The sequence below is a fragment of the Cydia pomonella genome, chromosome 2 (genome assembly GCF_033807575.1).
Source record: "Cydia pomonella isolate Wapato2018A chromosome 2, ilCydPomo1, whole genome shotgun sequence".
NCBI classification, from domain to species: Eukaryota; Metazoa; Arthropoda; class Insecta; order Lepidoptera; family Tortricidae; genus Cydia; species Cydia pomonella.
Window position 1 is genome coordinate 11,781,665 of NC_084704.1, and position 25,367 is coordinate 11,807,031.

The window sequence follows — 25,367 nt, forward strand, 5'->3', positions numbered from 1 at the left end:
GACTTTGGTAAGTGTGGCATGAAATAAAAACTAGTACAATGGGAAAAATATATCGAAAGCCTTGAAAACAACACAATTCGATAGACATTTTTTCAAGTTTGAAAGATTTTGCGTGCGAAATAATATAGGTTTTTAAGGATAGTCAAATCTCGAAAAGATTTTCCATGCGAAGCTGAAGAGGGAGCTCCTTGCGAGAACAAAGCTTTGGATAAGCTTGGAAATTCTTTTCATTAAAATTAGGATTAGAAGTTAAACTGCACAATACATTTTCAGTTTCACTTCAATGTTGTTTGGAGGGTTCTTTGACAGCTGGTAGCTGGGGATTTCTATTTAAAGTTGTACCTCCAATTATTGTATTAGAATTGGGAATTTTTATATTAATTCTACTCAGAATCACCAGGCTTTTTTTATTTTTCCTGATACCCCCAATATTTTTGGTCTATTTGGTTACGTTTTAATACAACCTTCTATGCCCGTAACAAGACGGAAAATGAAAAATGTATAAAATTTTGGAACTCGTCTTTTCTCCTATTAGAATCGAAGGAGAATCACGAGATTCTGATTGGAAATAATATAAAAGTTCCAAAATCTAAAATGCAAGTCAACTTTAAGTAGAAAAACTCATCTATTAAAAAAATAGGATCCGCTGGTTGTTGAATGGTCAGTTGTTATTTCTCTCTCTCAAATTACTTTGTCACCAAAACTCTCAAATTACCTTTCTTACAAGATTTTTCAATCAGCATTGCGTCAATTAAAAATAGCGAAAGCATTTTGAAGTATATTTTTACACTAATTTCACATCAATATTCATTTATTGATTGTTTTGTTTAAACTGTTTATTGACTGGTCATCAGGGCAAAGTGACAAGTGCGCTTAGGCGCGCCTACTTGGGTTGTAAGCACATCGCCCACAGTAAGTGCGTAGAGAAACGAGTACAGTGGAACGCCAAGAGTGAATCCGAAATAGATGTTTTTTTAAACGTAAACGTGTCGGTGTACCCAATAGGGATGCTATAGAAAAATAGACGTAAGACTGACGATAGCAGTGGAAATGTTGGTAAGCTAGACGCATAGTTGAAAGGGGAAAGTGTATAGACTGAGTAAAATGCGACGTGGGCCCCCGCACACAAGTTCACAAGTAACAATTATTGTTAATAAATTTTCAAACAAGAGTCTACGTATATTTTCAAAAAAGAATCTCTAACTAATTATCGCAGTAAATCGAACAATGTGTTAAATTATTAGACACCTACACACTTGAATTATTTTTCTTGTTACATATTAAAAATAAGATAATGCTTGTAAAATGAGTAGTTATTTTAACACTACAGAGATACAATTCCGGTTCTAGTTGCCATTTGTTAAAAGCAAAACCAATGCAACGTGGTATTAAACTTTGTGAAAATGTGTGTGTTCGCTATTGTTCTTTTATGAAGTTGATTGACGTTACTAATTTGAAAAAATCCTATCTTGTACTGTCAAAGATAATTGCGGTAACTGTGTATGAATTGCATACGGAGTTTCTGCACTGCAACTTTGAGGTGAAGTATGAGATGCAAGATCTTTTCGAAGTGGCGACGTTGTTTTTCTCTGTTTATTTTACTATGCTAGAACGTTGTAACGAGGTTGTGTTCGGTTTAGAGCTAAATAGTATTTTCGATCAAAACCTTGTCCATTGTAGGTACATTTTGTAAATGTTTTAGTTCATTGGAACGTTCCAATATTTCGAAATATTGCAGTACGTAAATCAAATTGGCTTCACACCGCATAGTAAGAACAGGTTTGAGCAGCAGGCGTACTACGGTCGTATTTATTGCGTTAATAATGACACATGTCGTGAAGTGACGCATTATTTAACTTGCCGCTATCGACGCGAAAAGCGCGATTGTACTTGTTGGCCCAAAAAAATACAGCTGTTTGTATGGACCATCAGTCTTTAAATTTTTGGTGGTTCAATATGATTCGCGTACTCGATGAAGTTCGTTTTCCTGCATCAACTTAGACCAACCGTATACTTGCGAGTTGCGATTAAATAGCCCAGTGTTTTGACACTGAAATGTATACCAGGACAGCTATACGTTGTTCGTTTACAAATGTATTTGCTTAAATTTAGAAACCTGTGTCAGTACTTCATCAAAGTTTCAAAATTTTATATTGGTAGTTGTTACTCGAAAATAGAAAAAGAAATAGCTGTCAAAAGTATCGTTACCAACAAATATATTATACCGTACTTGGTTACGCATGGACCGAATGAATGTTATACAGAATTTTATATATAGATAATTGTACAATAATTGGTGCCTTATCCTTTTATAAAACTTTACCCATGTTACAGTATTTAGGTAGGTGAAATTATTATCTAGTACGTGTAGATATTTATGTAAAACTGTATGTTGGTTTTAGTAAGCTACTATTTCGGAAATAGAATTTAAGATAAGACTCAACGTGTCACTTTTACCAGGTAAAATAAATTGATTATTATGAATAGATTTACATATCATTTTTTCTAGTCGCTAGAAAATAGGAAAACAGATTGTATCAATAATGTATGTACTTATTGTACTTTATTGTTGTTCTCTCATTATAAACATTGGAAATAATTATAGGTCATAATACTTAGATAACTATTGTTTAGTACATTATTATTTTATTATCATTTATAATTAAGATATGTATGTATTTAGCATTTATTTACGCTATATTCTAATATGCTTTTGCTATTGACTCATTTTTAAGCACTAACATTCATTTACGTTTTTGCATGGGTTTGGATATGTTTTCTAGTTTGTAAACTTGAAGAAATTGAACACAATCTTTAACGTCAAAATAACAATTGAATTTATTTGTTTGGAATATAATATGGCACGTCCATACCGCTATCATTTCAGTTTATCTTACTTATGTGTTAAAGGGTGTGTTTAATGCCACATCCAAGAATTTGATACACTATCGTCATGGTACATCATGGTAGTAAAATTCTGATGTCTAGCTATAAATTGAGCCATAGATACAATATCTATCAATATAAATATGGTTCGTTTGCATGATGACATTTGTAAAGAATTTTGACCATAACCATCTTTGACCTTATATGCCTTACTAGAAAGAAGTGCTTCTACTTAAAAATACTTACGTATTTGAGTGCTTTATACTCAACCTATAACTGTCGTGTGTGTGTCCGATTCTTGGCCGTGGATGGCTGCGGCCTTCTTTTGATCCTTTTTTAAGCCACTCGTCTCTTTCTAAACTAACACACTGACAGTTACCGTTGACTACTACCTAAAAGAAAGTCGTGGCGAATTGCTGTATGCCTTGTCTATCAAGGCGTGTAGGAAAGGGACAACTAACCTGGCACCATTCGCTCGCGGTATGTGCTGATCGTCCAACGCTCTTTGAATAGACATTAAATTCATGTTCAAATCCTTGTTATTTCACCAAAGCTTATCTGCGCAATAAGTATTTCAATATGTGACACATTTCCTTTTTTCTGTTACGAAGTAACATCAATGGTTAAAGTTTTGAACATGCATTTAATGTGTTCTAGGCCTCATACGTATTTAGTAGTACTTATTTAGTATTTGGCACTACTTAATAAAAAAAAATCATAACTGATATCGGGATCCATTTGTAAGCCATCATTAACAACTTCGTAGTTTCAGCTAAAGCTACTAATCCGATAATTAAGATTAGTTGTAGTAAATGTAGTGTCAGTTGTTCTTTCTAGTCCAAATATATTGTTTTGTTCTCCAATGTTTGTTTTCATAGAATTAGGCCACGCCCATGAGTATTGTCATCAGCACAAATATTTAGATACGACGCGTAGCTTTACGAACTTCAGATTACTGTCTCTCGAACGTATCATTTTGAAAATTGATCTCGTACCTGATTCGGAAAGCGAACGTAGAACGTCGGGGACAGTGGTCTCGAGGCGTAAAGCGGCGTTGTGAGCGAGTGAGTAACGGTGCGTCCCGTCCCCTCCCCTCCCGCCCGTCCGGTCCCGCCCGCGCCCCGCCTGTGTTGTAGCGAGCGGCCGCGGTGCTGAGCGCGTTGGATCGTTGCAGAATGATGTCGACGCTCCGTCGCCGCCGCCCTCCGAGCGGCCGTCCGTGCCGTCCGTCGCGAGCCCCGCGGCCGAGAGCGGCTCCGCGGGCTCGGTGCCCCGCTGCGGGGACGCGCTGCTGGTCCGCAGCGAGCGCGCGGTGCCGGAGCCGCGGGCCTAGCGCCCCGCCGTGTTCGCGCAGTGCCCGCGCGGCCGCTACCGCCGCCTCGCCGCCTGCCGCCAGCCCGCCTGCGAGCCCGGCTGTCGATCTGAACAGGAATGTGCGCTCTACCGGAGCGCCGTCGCCAAGTCCGAAGGCGTCCGGCGCCCCGGCGCCGACCTCATACTCATCTTCTTCAATTTCGCCCGCGCGTAGGGCGCCAACGGAGTGTGGACTCTGAGTCTTCGATGAGAGAGCTTAAATTCGTCGTTAGACTTAAATTAGCCGTGTAAGATTTCCTTTTCGATGTGTCGTATTATCGATAGAGCTCCGGTTTACATTCCTGTCTTGAAATCTCTCATCCCTCTATTTATGGTGTAAAAATTATAAAGTTAAGAATAAAAAAATCGTAAAGTACCTTAATGCCTGTATCCTGTATGAAAAGACATAGCATAATAGGTTGTCTGTTTAGAATGTAATTGAGAAGAAAATATAGGTGTAAGTATGAGGGCGCGTATGCTCGTACTGGCTTGCTCATTTTTAGTAGAGCGAGGTCCGAGCTCAGTAAAGTACCCATACGAACCCTACGTCTAAATAAATTTCTATGAAATTGATACCCGTAGCCTTGTACTGAAGTTATTTTCTATTACAAAATGTCTATAGTGGATGTGAATTTAGAAGAACTTCGTGATTTTAATGTGAAGAATAATGAGAAAATTATAGTAGGTATTTTCTAAATTACGATGTGTTCACTGTATACCTAGTGTTGCTAGCTCTAGCTTGTCGGGATGAGCCCGGACTTAATCGAATCGTGTTCAAAATATGCGATAGATCGGAAACGTAGAGTAAAAAGAGAAAAAATTACGGATACAAATTAATTATAATCTTCATTCCTTTTACTTGATTGGTTGCTGTTAATTTATTAAAAAAAATGTAAATCAAATAACGAAATGAGCATAAGGTATGTAGTTCGTATGTAATATGATCCAATGATATAACTGTTAATGAAATTTAAATTATTCTCGATGATTGTAATTCCCAGTTTGTTTTCATTCATTTACGACATTTTTGATGTTGTTTTGACAATTTTTTTATGCTTAATCTTATTACGAGCGATGTAATTTATTTTTTGTAATAAATGTTCGGTTTGTAATTTAAGATGTTTTAAAACAGATGACCAAAGAATCGTCGAAATCTACATTTGCATTAACGTTTTATTCCCAGTTACAATATAATCCATTAAGTCGCCTATTTTTAGCCTCCAGATACCCTAATGGCCTTACGGCAAAATAAGTCCTGACCCAATAAATTGAATTGAAGATGAAATTGTCACCTATGGTTTTTATTTACAAAAAAAAAATGGGTTCGGTATTTTAACACGTTTAATGTGTTGTTACTGAATATTTAACCCTCTGAACGCCTATCGTGTATGGCGTGTCATCGTGTAGCATGTTGGAATGCAGGAAGGTGGATATAAGTATATGTGAATATTTTAAAAATTAAATGAAATGAAAATAGCCGGTCAAACAAGTTTGTCAGTAGAATAAGGCGCAAAATTCCAATGTTCTATGGGATGATAACCCTTCAAGCCTACATTTTTTAAATGTGCCGCGTTTATTTACTGACGGAAATGGCTTGACAGACTATGTATGAAGTATTGAGTTGTAGCCGCGCGCGACAGTTGCCGTCTTTAGCGGTCATATCATAGAGCTAACATGTCCTAAGGCTCCAAAATTGTGGTATATTATATATATGAATGTCACGATTTCCAGACTGCAAAAATTGACAACATTTCATTTTTATAAAACCTGAAATTTTACATATGATTTAGAAGTAGTTTGCTTACTGAACACTGCAATATATTAAAATTTTATATGGTTTATTAAAAAAATACAAAAGAATTTAAAAAATGTTGTGATTTTACCAATTCTATGGCACAACAGGTGAAATGCCATTGCCATTCAATACGAAAAAAAATTAGCTGTCATAATATTGGATAAATTGGATTTGACGATGTCAATTAAATACGACGTACGGAAGGTGTAGATACTACCTTCCATTTAAAAAAAAAAATGATTATAAATTTAATACAATACAACTCCTAGTGAAAAAAATAAACTATTAGTGTATTCCTCGTTTCAATTAAAATGTAGAGAACCAATAAAATTATAGGGTCAGAAAATTGTAATGTTGTCAATTGGAGATGCCGGGGATCGAACCCGGGGCCTTTCACATGCAAAGCGAACGCTCTACCACTGAGCTACATCCCCTGTCCGTAGGTAACACGTAATACCGTATCACCTACCGTACCTATACATACTCTTATTCGTTGTTACGCATTTGTTTTAATTTGCTATAAGTAAGTCTGTTTCAACTTCAACCATGAATCTGGGAGTTTTCAGAAAATAGTGTACCCAATTAGCGAGAGTTGTCAAGAAAAGTTAATCACTGTTAGTTTTGTAATGACAATTAAGCATTAATGTTCGATAAAAAATTGGTTTTGGTGTTCATTTCATAAACTATAAGGGGTATTCCAGTGTAAAAAAGGCAAAAAGTTGATCCAATAAAGATTTCATGCTTGTCGTTCAAAACTGACAGCGATTAACTTTTCTTAACAACTTACGCTAATTCCGTACACTATTTCTGAAAACACCCATGTAGTGCAGGGTGGGCGAATAACAAGTAAACATTTTGTTTTTAAATTTTAACTATATTAAGTTCAAAGAGAACAGCAGGCAAATGTAAGTCCTTATCTTCGCAATTTTCAGCATATTTTCGCACATTTTCGGCGTTACCTTAGTCAATTCGTGTTGAATAGTCGGTTTTAACTGTTTAAATTTCATCAGCTAGTTAGCATAGACACGTTATTTTAGATAGCCCCACAGAAATAAGGTAAAAATTTTGGGAATTTGGGTGCCAATCACTCATTTTACTCGAAATTAATCGAGCAAACAACGTGTTTTAAATAACACAAACATTTGAGAAAAAATTGTTTGCTGCTAGAGGTAGACATTTGGCAGAAATTATCTTTCGTATACAATTGCCAACCCTGAATAATATATTTATGACAAAATATTGAATAAATTTTGCACTTAATAAAATTAAAAAACAAAATGTATTTGCTCAGCCTGCATAACTGGATTGGGCATGAGCGGTGTCTCAGGCATGTCGTATGTATCTTTCAATAGGAGTAGCAGAGAAAGCGCTATTATTGTTTGTCCTTGTCACAGAGTCCCATTTTTTTTTTATATAGTATGGTTTATGGTAGGCAATAAATAACCCGACCAAATTACGTAGGTTGTTTTTGGTATGTTGTCAGGAATGTTAATAATTTACTTTAATGTTTAATACTTTGAAATAAAATTATTGGTGGTATAATTTTCAAATCATAATATAGGTCTACGTAGGTCGCTAAGAAGGGAAACCGATACCTAGTCAAATGCAGCGTCTGTACCTCTTCTCTACAGTCTTCTTAATGAAACATCTGCATTAGGGGTTCAAAAAAAAACATACTTTACTCTTTGCTGGCAATCCCCTTTTCTCGACAAGGTAAGTATGTATGGTTTTCCTACAAAAATGCGCAGAAATACCTACGACCTTATAGCCAATAGGTATGCAACTTCGGCGTGGTGCGGCTCGACCCTGACGTGCGCTTTAGGCAATGCTGGCAATGTGTGATAATGATAATTAGTACTTACATTGTCATTGCCCAGGTCATAAGTTCTGTCACAAAGGTTTTGACTGATAAAAAAGCTATAAGTAGGGGGAGTCCGGGAGACTTGAACCTCTTTTTACTCAGAAGCCACTAGAGGTTTATCCGTAAGTGTTAGCAACTCGATATTTCGTGTATAGATGACATATCTAAATAGGTATCTTTAGAGCATAGCAAAGTGCTGATAAAGTACAAAATTTAAGTTCTGCAAAACTATTTTTCATAAACGGGGTATTGGCTCAAGTCTCCCCAACCTATGGGAGAGTTGACCAGGGGGTGTGGGAGATATGACTATACATATGTTAGGTAGGAAAAACAGTGAAAAAACTGCTGTTTAATCCAATATATTTATTAAAAAAGGAAAGTAGTTGTAATAAAGTATTTTTACCCATAAAACAAAATATAAAAATTTAATAAACTTTATAAAATTTTAAATCGGCAACATTAAATGAAATTCAAGAGATCAATTATCTTTAAATTATTATTATTATTAATTATTTCTATGAGATCAATTCAGTCAACAAATTATCAAAGGCACATGCAAGGTCCTTTTCATTTTACATAACATACCTAATTCTTCATGTCAAATAAATTTGTCCACATCTTTGCCAGTTAACCCATCGCAAACTTCGTGAATATACCTATCCTTTGCAGGAACCACACAGTCGAACATTTTTTATGCAACTTACGTCGGTGGCAAACAAGCATACGGCCCGTCTGATAGTAAGCAGTGACCGTAGCCTATGGACGCCTGCAACTCTAGAGGTGTTTTAAGCGCGTTGCCGACCCTCTCCGTACAACACTCCGCACTCCGTACCCTCGTTGAGCTCTGGCGACCTTACTCACCGGTAGGAACACAACACTTGTTTTTTTATTTTATTTTTGGATTTTTTTCTCTTGTCGCTATCTTGCAACACCTTCCTCTTACCTCCTTTGACGTTTGGCCTGCATAAAAATAAAGGAAACCCTTATTTAAGCACAGTGTGGGAGAATTGAACCACTGATCATGTCTCCCTACCACCATGCGGCTCAACTCTCCCGCACCCCGCTTTACTTTATATAGATTATGTTTTCTTTATACTCTTACAATAAACATTACAAATGATCACTGTTAGTAAAACTACATTAACCAACAAGTACAATAAGATAAAATAATACTACTCACCTGTTTAATTTTCAAAATAGTGTAAAAATATAAAATTGTAATTTTTTTCACTTCGCGACAGCGAAACCACGTTTACTCCAGTCATTTCCAAACCAGACTAATAGCGGCCAATATGGCGTCGCCAAAAGTTGCGCCTTCTGTTAAAGTACGACATGAGCTGTCAACGGCGTCGGTGGCGCGAAATTTGAATTGAAATATTTGTCGTGGTTCAACTCTCCCACCTGGTCATATCTCCCGGACTCCCCCTACAGATCCCTTTATATATATATATATAATATATATATAGGTTAAAAGCTTATTTAATGCTGAATTACTTACAAAGTAACGCAATTTACTGTCTCAGTTTTGCATAATTCTATATAATATTCGGAAAAATGTTATAATAAGAAATGCAAAAAATACGCGACCTATTCGAGGTGATTTTGATCCCTATTTATTATGGAAGGTAGAGGCAAGGAACAGAATCTTCATATACTAAAAAGTGTCCGACAAAAAACCATAAATAGGTGGCGCTACAATACCTAGAATATTTGAGAAAAAAATCTAATCATAGACAGCGCACTTCACTCCGTCAATAACGCCTAGGTTCTTAGCTACTCTAGCGCTACTCTGGAGAGACTTGGAACTATTATTTATAGCTGACAGCTGGACACATTTGCAACAGTTCTGCCTAAGGAGATTCTGTTCCTTGCCTCTACCTTCCATACTATTTTTTTTTTTTTTTTTTTTTACATGGTTGAACATAAAAGAAAAGCTGGATCTTTTATCTTTCTTAAAATATCTAATTCATATGTATTGGATTGCTCAAATTGCAACTGTACGTGTTTTACCAAACCTACTCGTTGGATGGCAGTCAAACCTATTCTAAGTTTGAAGGGTAATAGGTAGCTGAAGTACAGACTAGTTGGAGAACTAAATCCTGGTGCTAAAATAACGTTTTGATAAAGTAGGTTTATACAAATAAACAATTGTACCTATTTTATGAATGTGACACTGATATTTACTCCCTTCTGTAAAGTATAATTTTTCACAATCCAGCCGCGTATTCGCGTCTAACGATAATCCCAAAGTAAACAAGTACCTAGTAAATCAAGACGCGATCTAAATTTTAAACTAATTATATTACGTTTTGATCAGTATAAAACAAGCTTTCAAATCATGGCAAACTTTCATTAAAAGTTTTGTATGTATTACATTTTATCAGTCAAAACCTTTGTGACAGAACTTATGACCAAACTATAAGTAAGTATAATATAGAATTTACCTTCAAGGACCACATTACTTTAGCCAAAACGGCTATAACTGTGAAAATCAAAACAGTACTTATAACGTAGAATTCTTTATTTATAAAGGAATACATGATTAATCAATGGCACTAATAATTAATAATACATTATACTTAGATAATAATAAATTACTGTATGAAGTAGACTTTTCAAGTACCTACTTTTAGGTTCCGAATCGTACGAATGAAATCTAATTAAGATAGGAACCTAAGAAGGGTAAGAAGGTATGTATTATGAGATTTCATATTATTTCTTAAAATTCTTTCACTTTAATAAGCTGCCCCCATCTATTACGAAACAAGATCCAGTAATGCTTTTAGCTTTGTTGCTCGCTAAAAAACGCAATGACGCCAGCGACCTCATCGGCCTGCAGTGGCTTCTTCAGCGGCATGTTGTTGACAATGTTCTGCACAACCAGCTCCAATTGGTCTTCCGATAATCCCGTATCACTCAGGATATTCGTTTTTACAAATCCAGGGTTCACCGAGTTAACGCGAACACCATCTGCCGCCAATTCCAGAGCTACACATTTGTAAACTGGTCTAATGCGGCCTTCGAAACATTGTAAGCTATGGTTAAAGCGTTGGGCTTCGTACTTGATATGCTCGACACGTTGACGACACAGCCTTTGCTTTCAATGAGATGAGGCGTAGCCCGCATTGTTAGGTGGTAAACGGCGCGCATATTCGTAGACATTATCGTGTCATAGTTATCCATATTGGAATTTTTCATTCCACCCGGCTTTAAAAACGCCCGCATTGTTGACCAACACGTCCAGCTTCCCGAAATGTCCCACGGCTTCGTCGATGATCCTCTCTACGTTTGCGTCCTCAGTTACATCCGCGGTTATAGTGAGAGGTTTTACTCCTTTTACTTTCTCACAATATGCGGCGATTCTTCGCAAGTTATTTTCTTTACGGCCAACTAATACCAGCTTTGCTGACAGGTTGGCAAAGTAAATAGCGGTAGCCGCTCCAATTCCTGAACTGCCACCGGTTATTAACACAACTTTGTCGTTGAAATCCATGTTGAGAGTTGGGTTAGGTTATTTTGTTATTGCACACAAGGTCGAACAGCTGACTGCCCGATACGAGCGCGCTGGCGCGTCGAGTCGACAACTTACCAGTGTTGCCAGCGCATATCTCCAATTTCGGACGGTGTGTAATCTGAAAAGGGACGGTTTTTATGACAATGGGACGAAAACGAACTTTGAATATTTTATCATAGTTAGTGTATCTCAATATATGTTTAAAACAAATGTGTATTACTGAATATGTATGTGTATGTGTGTTAATGTGTGATACGTGTGATATTTATGATAGTTATGATGTTATGCATTTGTAGATGTGCAGAGGCATAGATGGTAGGATCCTATAGATGTGCTATACGCGTGCGTCCGTGACGGACAGAACATACGCAACACAGTAAGATGATTATTCGGATATGGTGGGCAACAAATAATCCGACCAATCATCTTGCTCAATTTAACTGGGGAATTAAAAAAAAAAGTGAGACTGTGACAAGGACAAACAATAATATCGCTTTTTCGCTAATCCTACTGACAGATACATAAGACGTTCTGTCAGTTCTTCCCACCACTCATGCCCAATCCATACTTAATACTAGATTTATGGACAGAGCAAAACAAACTATTTCATATTACCTATCTATTTCTTCATACAAATAAAAAACGAAAACTACATTAAATATGGCATTAAATATTTAATGTTGTTTTCGTTTTTTTTTTCTGATTTTTCTCAGATTTTGATTTAAGTTTTTGGATACTTATACAAGGTGCCCGTGAGCATTGCGAGAGATTTTAATGGTGCTTTCCTGATGGCAACAGAAGCAAAAAATGTTATATGACTTTTTGTGAAATTCGACAAAAAAAGTTTTTGTTTTTTTTTTCCCCTTTTTTGAACACTCCTGTACATAAAACGTAATTTTTATTGATAAACATATAACCTAAAATTAACTAAAAAGTTTTATTTTTATTTGAGGGTAGCCTCTCGAATACATTTTTTTAATTTTTCGATGTCAATCAATAGGTATGTCCAGACTAGACCTCAAAGTGGCAATACCGCAGTCAAAATTGGTTTTGTACCGACTAATGGTGAAAGAATGATTTCGAAAAACATTTAATTATCTCTGAAACTAGGCCTAATCCAGAAAATTTTATATGACATTTTAGTTTCTAAATATTACCAGGAATACTTAGTTAAAATGTCTCGCAATGCTCACGGGCACCTTGTATATAGTTCCGTTATTTGTACAACTCGAGCGCCACCGTGTCCTCAAAAATATTCTAGCGAGTTACGAAAACGTATAGAATTTCTGTAAATAAAGGGAAAATACATACATATTTTTTGTCCTTAATTGAGATTTCGTGTTTATTCTGATCAGAATGGGAAGCCTAAACCTACCAATTTTCATATCAATCGAAATCTGAGAAAAAAATAAAAACTGGCACATTTACTTATTCATTTTATAAACGTACCTAGGTTCGGCGGCACTATTTGGGCTATGTATTTGATTCAGATACTATTAGTTAACTTTGTTTTCTCTCGCAAAATAATCTAGATATGTTCCTCTGAGATAATGTCAGAGATTATCATCTCTCAAAAGTTTATATTCCCTATGCAAACTACATAATGAAATTATAGCAGTTGTACCCAAATAATTACGAAGAAATAGACAATTATTTAATAGAATACTTACACAAATACAATAGGATTCACCAAAAGCCGTTACCGAAATTTGCCGTTTCTTTGTCCGATCAAATAGTTGTAGGAGTGTTTCTATACTTTCAACTGAATGAACGCTTTAAAACAAAATAATTTTGGAAACTTTAAACTTTACCTTGATCACAGTGTTTCTCTTTGACTCTCGCTTTTCTAGTTTTCAGTCCTCGACGTTACCACAGATAATGGCTACAACAAAACAAACTAAAACTAAACTAAGGCGAGATGTAGATTAGATACAAATGCGGAGACTTAAGTTACATTTCTGATATTGGTACACCTGTCAAACACTATAGGTTACTACAAAGTGAGATATGAAGCTTTATAAAACTATATATAAGCGAATGCTACACATTCGATATTCGCCGTGGATGGACGATATTTATCGACCATGTAGCAAAGTACATTGTCATTCGTCACTTTGAAATTAATAATTATTCTAGGCACTTGATGCCCAAAAGGGACGGTAGCTTGGAAGGGGCGGGAAAGGGACGGTGTGGCATTAAAAGGGACGGAAAACCGTCCCTTTTAGGACGATCTGGCAACACTGCAACTTACTGAACTGGAAATAATGTTGCCAGGCATTTAATATAAATTTAGCCATGAATTACTCTTCTCTTTGATTAGAATTCTAAATTATATTGTATTGTTTGTACTTTGTACATTACGATATAAGTGCGAAAAGTAGGAAATTCGCAACGAGTGGCGATAAATTACAAATAGTAGAAGAACTACGAGACAAATGAATACCTACATACCTATTCGCGCGAGTATCGTACTTATAACGTTTTACAGTACATTATGGCCCTTTAAATTTCGACATAGGCACCTAAAGCTAATTATCCTCCCTAATAATATATACAGAATGAATCAGGAGACGTGAGCAGGATCAAGCCTGCGTATTGAGTAAGTTATCAGTAATTGTTTCGTACCAGTATTTGTGAGATTAACGTAAAATATTGTTTTTATGTTCAAAAAGTTTTTATTTTTATTTTATTTACGACTTTTATGGTCACCCTCTTTGTTTCATCCATAACAAGTGACAAATTGAATGTCATCGGAGTCTGGTTACTTTTGATAAATCGTATCTCACTCAAGTGTGGCATTTTATTTTCTTCATAATCAAACTGCTGTCATAACGTACCTACATAAGTTTTTATCTTTGTTAATTAAGTGTCCATGATTGTAGATAATCAAATTTGTCCTTAAAAAAAGTTAGATAACAGAAAAAAGCGTGATTGTTTTACTTAAATATGACGGTGAACGATTCATTAACATTTAAATCATACCAAAAATACCTTCCAAAAAAATATTATAATTATTAAAAAAAGTCAAATTGTATGCTTCCACTGGCAACATCGTTAAACCACACGTGACCTGGGCTCCTACCGGGAAAATCGAAGTGTATAACTCATACACTATATTGTCATTTTTTGATAGGTTAGACATCGAAGGCCTATTCGGTATTCAGCCACGATTGAAAATTATGTACCTAATCGTTATTTACGATATAAGTGCAGAAAATAGAAAATTCGCACGTGGATTGTACAACGTTTTACAGTACATATGGCTCTTTAAAGTTTCGACATATGCACGGAAAGTGCTCATTCCCGCACATGTGCGGGAAAGTAGTACCATATGTACTGTAATAGTTATTTACGATACAAGTGCGAAAAATAGGAAATTCGTAACGAGTGGTGATAAATTAAAACACGACCGAAGGGAGTGTTTTAAAACGACACGATTTGCAAATTAGGTACCTATTCGCGCATTTATCGTACAACGTTTTACAGTATTATATGTATGACCCTTTAAATTTTTGACATAGTTACATAATGTGCTAATTTACGCACTAGTGCGGAAAAGTAGCACCATAAGCCATATGTACTGTAATAGTATTTTATACAATCTGGATATAAGAGAGAGAGAGAGAGAGAGAGGGAAGATTTATGTAAGGAAACGTCAATTTCACAGTAAATATGATTTACGTGTCGAGTTTTATGACCAATCGGTGCAAATTGTAATTATTTGACAGTATGGCGCTATTTCTTTTAAAACAGGCCGAAAGTAATTAAACGTCAAACGTATGCAGCTCTATGACTCTTTCCAATCTTTAAAAACTTATTTAACAAAAATTGTGGTTAACGTCTGGTGCCACGTCAATTAATAGGAGTGCTTATTATACGTTACTTATATTTTCAAATTACTCAAGACATAATTTCCTCCTTTCAGCCGTCCTATCTTGAAACGACCTGCGTCGGGACTAGGGTTGCCAACTATTTTTTGGTGGAATATAGTATTTTCCAGAATAAGGCATTAAAAATATAGTACATTTCAAAAAATATAGTACTTTAAGATAAAATGCTTAACATCAGTGTAATATACGTTTAATCATACTTACTAGCACTGTGTTAAGATTAGTTATGGTAACGATTTTAGAGCAAAAATGTAAAATTGATATATTTAGTTACATACTCGTTTTGTTACGTAATATCTAAATAACAAGTATTGGTTTCTATTAGCACGTCTTCTCATCTTGCATTTTAATAATGAGGTCGCAAGCTTGCGTCCCCGGTAATATGTGACGAGAAGTTTTTAAAAATTCATCAAAAAACTATGGTAGTGAATTATACAAAATGATGTATAAGAACGGTTTTAGCAAATGTTGTAGATTGTTTAAGTATCAAAATTACGTTGAAATTAAGTCGATTTTCAGAGAAATTGTCACTTGTTTTGAAGTTAGTTCTGGAGAAAATTGATTACGTCTAACTTTCATTCAAATAACTAAATTCAAATTTATAATAATTAATAACAAAAATGTAGTTTATTAAAGTTGAAGTACAGGATATGTGTAATACAAAATTACCATTTTTAGCAGTCCAAACTTTATGAAATTTACAAATAAGGACAACAAAATCAGTGCTTTACGCGCGTTTACCTAAACGTCCATCAGAAAAACAATCATTACTAATTAAATGAGTCTGTTAAAAAAAAGAAAGATAACAAGACGCGCTAATAGAAACCAGTACTTGTTATTTCTAATAGTTAACAGAAGTTGTACAATTTCATCAATTAAATCTATGAATTTTGTTGCGACTAAAATCGATAACGGCCTCTTAACTATTCCTTTTGTGTAGACCACTCTCCGTTGTCAAAATCATCCTATTCCTAGACTCCAGCTATCATGCCATCAGTTAGTCATATATAAGTAAAACTGCTCACTCGTCATCTCATACGCCTAGTAATAATAAAGAGTAATAAAAAAATCTTTTTAATAACAATATTTATTTAAATTTATATTTTTTATTGAGCTTTGTGCACTTTTTAGTAATGTCAAATTTTTAATAAAATGAGACAACGATTCAGTACCTACATTCATACTGAATATTTATGAAATTTAATAGCTCACTTTTTATTAAATTTATGTCAGCCCTGTTGCATTCCTCACGCCATTTTGTCTTCATACTTGAAATAGTTTTATTTGATTAGAATTAAATTGATATTATTATTTTTATTATATATTAAATCGATCTTGAACAAATTAGAAGGATGTCGGAAATATAGTATTTTAGCGTACTATATATTTTTTCAACAGTATATAGTACAGAGAGCCAAAATATAGTACAATACTATATAATATAGTACGGTTGGGAACCCTAGTCGGGACTCAGAACCCAGTGCTGCAGTGGTACGTAGGACGAAGCCTTGAAAAACTAAAACCCAGGTTTATACGTTATAGTCAATTGTCGTGACATACAAATACTACAACCATTTTCTATATATCGCAATATTAGTTAACCGTAGTATTACTTACCTACGAGACTATTATTTATTGTATAGGAAAGGAGTCGTGGCTAGGAGTGACACGATTTACCGAAACCAGCCGATTTATCGGTCCAACGTGACTGAACTGTCACGGGAAATGTATTAGAGTATCAATTTATATGTAGCCTTTATTGATTCTACTTGAATGTTCGTGATGATCGAACCTAATGCCCAACGAGTCAAGTGCGGTCTCAAGCTAGCATCTTCATCTATAATGAAAAATATAAACCGAAATAAATGTCATATATGAAGAAAAAGTGACCAAGGCCTGGAGGCTGAGTCTCCAGTGCCCGGCAAGCAGGGCTCCAGGAATTGAATGTACTTGGAAAAATGGCCTTGGTGTCCGAGGGGTTACGCACCTGCCGCGATACCAGCTTAGTTAGAGGACGGGTTCGATTCCAGCTCTAAGCACTGGTGCGTTAGATATCGTTCAATTATAGGAGTAGCCAACTTTGAGATGCTTAAAAAAACTCTTAAGTACACTTACGTCAATGTATCGTATCGTTAATATTACTTGACTATAATAGTACATTACGATACAAGTGCGAAAAATAGGAAATTCGAAACGAGTGGCGATAAATTAAAACACGACCGAAGGGAGTGTTTTAAATCGACACGAGTTGCGAATTACCTATTCGCACATGTATCGTACAACGTTTTACAGTACATATGGCCCTTTAAATGTTCGACACAGTAACGTAATATGCTACTTCTCGCACTAGTGCTATAAAGTAGCCCCATATGTACTGTAAATAATATTTCAGGTTTTTTTAAGTAGTGATATTTTAGTTTCCGTCCGCCTATAAACTAGTTTTCGTCCACGGCGTATGACCTAGTTTTCGACCACTGCATCATTAAGTTGAAAATCGATTATATATTTCGTTTTTAGTTCTTATGTTCTATATTTTTAAATGGTATATAACTTCTGCCCGCGACTTCGACCGCGTATTATGATTATTTTCATAACTAACCTAACCTATGTCCTTTTTTGGGACTCAAGCAATTTTCATACCAAATTAAACAATCCTTAATTTTATTCGATCCAGGACCAATTGTAAAAAATACCATTTTATTCACATACACCAATGACAAAAAGTGGACGTAAACTAAATACCCGCTTTTATGCTTTAATAGGGCGATACAGATTATATTGAGAGGAAAAACATTTGTCTTTAGTGATATATTTAAATAAAATCACCATACTAAATATTCGCCTAGTTATTTGGGTTTCCGTCCGTTCGTGGACGGAAATTTAATATTTCACAAAATTGGTATGTTAGTTCTTGTCCCCTAAATTTCTCTAAGATAACGTAATTCTTTGTAGTAATAGTAACTCCGTCACGTGGACGGAACCTAGAGCTGGACGGTAACTAGCACAGTAACCCTATATTATATAGTAGTGTTTCTACTTAAAACAACGCAAATAAAAATATTTTCAAAATAATATTTAATTAACCTACTCATACAAAGACCGGTTGACGACAAATGACGTCACACACATAGGTCCGTCATGGCCATGGCTCCCTGCTCCGCGTACTTATATAGACTGCACTGCACCATACAGCCGAAGCGGCTACACATAGTTTGTATAGATTTTCCAAATGCCTAAACGTGTATTACTGTATCTAGTTATTAAGTTAATAAAAATAAGATAGTATTATCCTGGAGTTTCTTCATTCTTCATCAGAAGAGCTAAATTGAGGAGTACATCTACATCTAGTGTTTTAATGAAAGTTCATAACATTATTGTTAATGTGTAAATCTAAATAATTGGGATATTATCGCCTCTAATTAATTACTAATATTTACCTTTAACACATTTAACTGTGGACAAATGTGCCCTAGTTCTGCTTTGCAGGCTACAGCTCTGCCTTCAGCCTCGTCTCTGAAGAGGAGGCCATTTAAAATTTTAAGCTGTAATATCCATTTTCATTACCTAACCGTCTAATTGATATTCGTATTTCTTAATACCACGTCGGTGGCAATCAAGCATACGCTCGCCTACATAGGCTCTCCTGATGGCAATCGATCACCGTCGGCTATGGACACGTGCAACATGCGCGTTGCGACCCATTAAAAACCTGTAGGTATACTCCTTTTTGAAGAACCTCATAACCCTTCTTAAATCGCACAGTATGCGACCATTTTAGGCTCCAGGGTGTGAGAGTGAACGCCCTGCCGACGGCAGAAAGCGACCGTAGGCATCTTGTCAAACAATTATCCATTGTAAAATACAAATAAGGAGGCAAAGTTTAATATGCTTAAAATATCTGTTGATGAAACATAATAGACAACCGTCTCCTCAAGGTGAATCGTTAGTCTGTCTGTTGATCCAAATTATGTGCATTATAAAAACCTTGATTACTATACAAAGGTGCTGCTTTTAAGATCAAGATAGTATTTGAGTGCACCTTTAGTGTCGGATTAACACACAATACTTAATATAACAACATAATTATTATATTGTGTTGACTTGCAATGACCACACGCCTTTTTGGGAGTGTTGATGAATCAGGATTACCATTCACTAACTGATAACTTAATACTTATAACTTAATTCACTTAAAACATAACACTTAAAACAATTACTGTGAACGTGTTCTTCTGTTTGGAGATCACACACTTACGTAGGTACCGTACAATGTCCCTACTTGCTCCTCTCTCAATGCTCCTCTCTGGGCAGTTGTTATATAGATGTCGGGAATCGAGGTCGTATCATACTAGAGACAACATATCAGAACCTTCAATAGTGGATGACGAGCGCTGTCAATTAAGTACGGTGTTCAACTCACTGTCTTTACTGGACAAGACTGATTACAATCATAATCATAGCACACGTTACATTTCTTATCTTAAGCAAGCCAGTGGGTTTGACCCAGGAACCGCCACCGGCGTCATCTTTTCCCGTTCTCGTCTGTAGAATGATAGACAGCATGACTTAAATTGTTCTCGATTTCAATTGTTTTAACAGCGCACTCTATGACGCATTGGCGGAACTGCGTAGAACGTCACTTTAAATCGGCATCTATCAAATATCAATATACCTAACAGAATATAATCGAATGTATTTTAAATTTCGAATTTTGGAGCAAAGTAGTCACATGTTACGGTACCTATCCCTTTTCTTGCCAACGTATCTTAAAAAATGCATTGGCTCACCGATCCCACTATAAAATTTAGTACTTGTGGACGCCAATGATATTATAACTACTACCACCACCAAAACATGGGTATAATTTTAATTATGCCGTCCTTTTTATGCGTTTAGCGTATGTAGGTAAACAATAAACATGTTATTGTGAGTGTGTGCAGCCCAGCCGATGCCGTGACGTTGGAAGCATTTTTTTTGGCTTGTTATGTTAGAATATATATGCCATATCTATAGATATAATAACTTTGTTTTTAACGAAATTGCTGAAATCGAAAACTTGGATTTGTCATTACCATTTCATCACTACCAACATATATAAAAAACAGAACTACCTCATTTGATGTAAGGCAACACCTCTTTTTGGGTACGATTTCCATGTATTAAAAGGGTAATTGCACATGAGAAATGATTCATTGGCCCATAACGAAAAGACAAAGCCGATATTCTGGGTAAGCTCTTTGCGTCCAACTCTACTTTGGATACGCGCCGCTGACCACACCGCAGTGCGAAAACTGTATGGCGGATATCCGGTTCAACCAAAGCTAAGTGCGTAAAGCACTTCTTTACTTCGACACTCATAAGTCGAGTGAGCCCAATAGAATCCCTGCGATTGTCCTGAAGATGTGTGCTCCGGAGTTGGTCTTAAAGCGTCTTTTTTGTAGTGTCACATCGTTTTGAGAGCATTCCCCGGACTGCCATAGCCAGAAATGACCAGAATTCTTGGCGTCGACATGTCGAGTGAAGTCCAGTTTTGCGGCCATTTAGAGGGTAAGGCCCAATTAGCCTGAACAAAACTCGGTGTGCTCAACAGATCTAGACAGTATTTCACACCACCACCGCCTCCAGCTTCATAAGGCGCAGGTTCACCCACACAATCCTGTTCTCATTTATACCAGTAGGTACGAGCTTCTCCCTTTGGACCGCATCCAATGAAGAGCGACTGGAATTTTCAGTTTAGCGTAATTAACCTAAATATGGGCAATCAGGGGAAATAATTCGTGTAGTTTTGTAAATTGATAAAAAAAAAATTATACTTTGTGGTGTCCAGATATTAAAAGTCCTCGAGGGTGGGTGTGTATGCTAACGGTTTTTATTTTATTTTTTTATTATGCGTTTAAAATTTTGGGTCCAGTCCCCGCGAAGTGTACGGGCGGCTGGATCCGTAAGGTCTGTGGGATGTTTTATATCTCTAATGAATTAATTATGTGACACTGGGGTGATGTTGTGTTGTTATGAAAGGTGATGGTGGTAATGAATGTTAAGATATGAAGATGGATGGTGTAGATGAGTTGTTATGTGTTGTTGAACTTTTTTAGACTGTTTATTATGGTCCTGGATAGTTTGCAAAATGAGGTCAATGTACTTTCTCTGCTAATGAGGTCTGGGAGGCTGAAAGGTTGAATTTGGAGATTATGACAGATGATTTCATGGTTGAATCTTGCTATGCTGAATTTTGGGCATGATCGTAGAAGGTGGTCTATTGTTTGTGGGGTGTTTCTGTCACAGGGGCAGAGATCGTCGGTGATAATTTTCATTCTTTTTAGGTATTTCTTGTGGTAGCTGTGTCCGGTGAGAATTTGGGTTAGATGGAAGGAAATGGTGATCATGTTCCGGAGCTCTTTGATATGGTTAAGAGTTGGTAGCCAGTTCTTTAGGTGCATTCCGGTGGTAGAGGTGAGGTAGTCATTGCAGTGCGCTTTTTGTGTTTCAGTTTTACAGAGGTGCTTAATGTAGGAGATGGGAAAGTGGACAAAGTCGGGTGCACGATGGAGAGTGGCGGCGGTTTTGGCTTATGCTAATGGATGATTTGACTGATTTTTTTTCGGTTCAACCCTATAGTGTGGGGTGTCGTTGGATAGGTCTTTTAAAACGAATACGGGTCTTCATTCTTCATTTACTGCTATTCTTAAAGATATTCGAGATATCAGAAAAATCTGAAAAAAAAAGGGTACCAACTCCTGATTTTATTCATTTTCTTGAGCTATAACATTAGTGCCTTCAAGAAAGGCAACGCACTTACGCGCGACGGTAATCGCTTACCATTAGGTGAAACGTTTGCCCGTTTGCCTCCTTTTTGTTAATTATTTAATTGAAATATACACCATTACCTTTAACTTTGTTTTATTTAATCTTCTTACACATCAATAGTTTTAAATTTTTTTATCTCCGAGAAACAAAAACTATGTTCTTACATGAACCATCGCAACGGCCATAGATCAACAGCTAGAGTTAACCATAGACTATTAAAAAAGCATATTAGTAAAGGGATGTACAGACATTGTTCTTCGACACTCTCCCTCAATGTTTGTACATTATTTTAACATTTGAACAAATTAAGTAAGTTACACATTGTTACAAATTTTTCACCTGATAAAGGCTTAGTTAGTATATCAGCTATCTGGTCTGTTGTAGTTACATATTCAACGGTAATTAAGCCTTCCTCAACCTTTTCTCTTATAAAATTACATTTTACATCTACATGTTTCAAGCGTTTTTGATCAGGATTTTGAACAACTTTTATAGTACTCTGATTATCTTCAAAAATAACAACATTATTAATTTTAATGTTAAAATCTGACATTAACTTAATTAGCCAACAAGCTTCTACAGATGCTTCACATAAGGCAACAAGTTCAGCCTCCGTAGTACTCAAAGCGACTGTACTCTGCTTCTTTGACTTCCATGTCACAGTATTACCAAACAATTGAAACAAATATCCACTTGTGGATTTTCTGTCACTATCACGTGCAAAATCTGCATCTGCAAAACCTATTAGGCTTTCATTTTTACATTTACAATATATTAGACTATAATCAACAGTTTGTTTTACATATCTCAATACACGCTTTAAGGCTTGCCATAACTTTAAAGTTGGTTGTGTTTGAAATCTACTCAAATATGACACAGCTGTTGCTAAGTCTGGTCTTGTGCTTACCATAGCATACATTAAAGAGCCAATAAGTGATCTACACTTGTGTTCCAATGTCAAGTCAATTTCACTCAAGTCAAAGTCCAGTTTAAAATTTGGATCCATAGGTGAATTGGCACCTCTACAATTTTCCATATTATAAGATTGAACTACCTTCTGCAAATACTTTGTATGGTTAAGATAAATACCGTCATGTTTTCTTTGAATATCAATGCCTAAATACATTAGTTTTTCATCTCCTAAGTCTTTCATATGAAATTTTGAATTTAGAAATTCCTTAACACTCTCTATTTCAGTCACACTAGGCCCTACAATCAACATGTCATCAACATACAAAATCAAGTATAATTCCCCTTTACTATAAAGACAGTAGTCATTTTGCGAACGGGTAAATCCATATTCAGTGATAACTTCTGTGAATTTCTCATACCAATACTTAGGACTCTTTTTTAAACCATATAAAGATTTTTGTAGTTTTAAAACATGACCTTCGGGAACCGTTAGACCTTGTGGGGATTTTAAGTATACTGCTTCATCAATTCTTCCATATAAGAAAGTACCTTTGACATCCATTTGGTGTATTTCATAATCTTTCTGAGCTGCAACTTATAAAAGAACTCTTAATGTTTGTAACTTCAAAACCGGTGAGTATGTATTTTCTAAGTTTTCTTTTTGTTGGTAACCCTTCACAACTAATCTTGCTTTACATATTGCTTCTTCTCCTACATTCTTCTTTGTAAAGACCCATCTGCTATCCAGTAATTTTTCATTCTTTGGTACAGGTACAAGTTTCCATGTTTCATTTTCTTTTAAAGTTTTTAGTTCTTCATTGATTGCCTTCTTCCACCCGTTTTCATCTCTTCTTCCTTTAATGTCATCATAATTTGTAGGAACATCCTGATAACCTGTTAGTAAGGCATATAATGCTGAATCATCCTTGTCAAGGTCCATTTCATAGTCCCGTTGCCATACTGGTTTTCTTACTTCTCTCTTTGCTCTCCCTCTTTCCAAGCTTTCCATCTTCTCTGTTACAGTTTTTATCTGGTGTTTGCCATCTTTATTTTTACTTTCTTCGTTTTCTTTGTTCTGTATCTTCTCTATTTTTTCTTCCTCATACATTGATACATTTTCTTCTTCAATTTCCTTTTCAATTTCTTGTTCATCTTTACTCATTTCCTTTTCTGTCTTATCTGTCTTGTCCAGTACATATTTTGTATATTTGTCACAATCTGGTTTTTCTGGTTTTGTCTCATCAAAAATCACATTCCGTGCCACTATAATTTTCTTTGTGTCGGGATCATAAAGTTTATATCCTGTTGTATAATATCCAATGAAAATCAGTTTTTTACCAGAGTTGTCCAGTTTTTGTCTTAACTCTTTGGGTACATGGTTATATGCCGTGCATCCAAACACTCGCATATTTGAGACGTTAGGTTTCCTACCTTCCCATAGCTCTGATGGTGTCTGACTTTTTCCTTCAGTTGGGCTTCTATTAGTCACATACGCTGAAAATAACACTGCATGTCCCCAAAACTCTTTCTTAAGCTGTGAATCAATTAAAACTGTTTTAGCCTTTTCTATTAAGGTGCGATTCATACGTTCTGAAACTCCATTCATTTCCGGATTATATGGCACTGTATACTGCATCTGTATCCCTTTACTATAACAAAAGTTTTGAAATTCTTTAGAAATATACTCTCCCCCGTTATCTGATCTTAACTTCAATATATTTGCATTAAAATGGTTTGTCGCATAGAAATAGTACTGTTTAAATTTGTCAAAAACTTCACTCTTATTAGAAAGTAGGTATACCCATACAAAATGAGTATAGTCATCAATAAATGTCACAAAATACTTATATCCTTCTTCAGTCAGTGGGGTAATTGGTCCGCAGACGTCAGTGTGTACTAATTCAAGTGGTCTAGTTGCTCTACGTCCAAGTCTGTTAAAAGGTTGTCTTGTCATCTTACCTAACAAGCATGGCTCACAAACAGAAAAAATATTTTTAAATTTAGTCAAGTCATCCATACCATTAACCATTTGTTGTGATGACAATAAGGTTAAATTTTTTATACCTAGATGAGCATACCGACGGTGCCACAGCTGTCTCACATTTTTGTCACTGTTATTACTGTAATTACATTCATTTTCCATTATTGTTTCCATTCTAATTGTATACAAAGAACCTACTCGATTGCCTATCATGCTCAAACAATTGTGTTTGTAAATTCTGACTTTTCCTGAATTAAATTCAATTTTGTAACCATTATCTTCAATCTTTGAAACTGACATTAAATTTTTCTTTAAATCAGGCACATAGAATACATTTTTAATAGTTAATATAACTGGCCTCTTACCTA

At 35.7% G+C, this 25,367-nt stretch overlaps 1 protein-coding gene, 1 long non-coding RNA gene, 1 other non-coding gene and 1 pseudogene across 9 annotated transcripts in view; 1 reads left to right on the forward strand and 3 right to left on the reverse strand.

The window, feature by feature from the left end:
• LOC133534312 (tubulin monoglutamylase TTLL4-like) overlaps window positions 1-5,530 on the forward strand; it is a 30,741-nt gene extending 25,211 nt beyond the window's left edge. For 3 of the 7 annotated variants that reach the window (XM_061873423.1, XM_061873430.1, XM_061873462.1), the window contains one exon: window positions 4,023-5,530. In XM_061873423.1, the coding sequence (XP_061729407.1) occupies window positions 4,023-4,439 (417 nt within the window). In that variant the 3' untranslated portion in view covers window positions 4,440-5,530. Of the gene's footprint in view, window positions 1-854; window positions 3,750-4,022 lie in introns of those variants that run through there. The other 4 variants (XM_061873438.1, XM_061873453.1, XM_061873460.1 and 1 more) reach the window with 3 other exon arrangements.
• An 866-nt stretch (window positions 5,531-6,396) lies between these two features.
• Trnaa-ugc (transfer RNA alanine (anticodon UGC)) lies at window positions 6,397-6,468 on the reverse strand. The gene has a single exon. It is a non-coding gene; the product is annotated as a tRNA-Ala (tRNA).
• Window positions 6,469-8,818: 2,350 nt separating this feature from the next.
• Window positions 8,819-9,322, reverse strand: LOC133515598 (uncharacterized). Its single transcript, XR_009799047.1, has 2 exons — window positions 9,076-9,322; window positions 8,819-8,855 (listed from the first exon to the last, which is right to left on the reverse strand). It is a non-coding gene; the product is annotated as an uncharacterized LOC133515598 (long non-coding RNA).
• Window positions 9,323-10,398: 1,076 nt separating this feature from the next.
• On the reverse strand, window positions 10,399-11,478 carry LOC133534352 (3-oxoacyl-[acyl-carrier-protein] reductase FabG-like; annotated as a pseudogene).
• Between the last annotated feature and the right edge of the window lie 13,889 nt (window positions 11,479-25,367).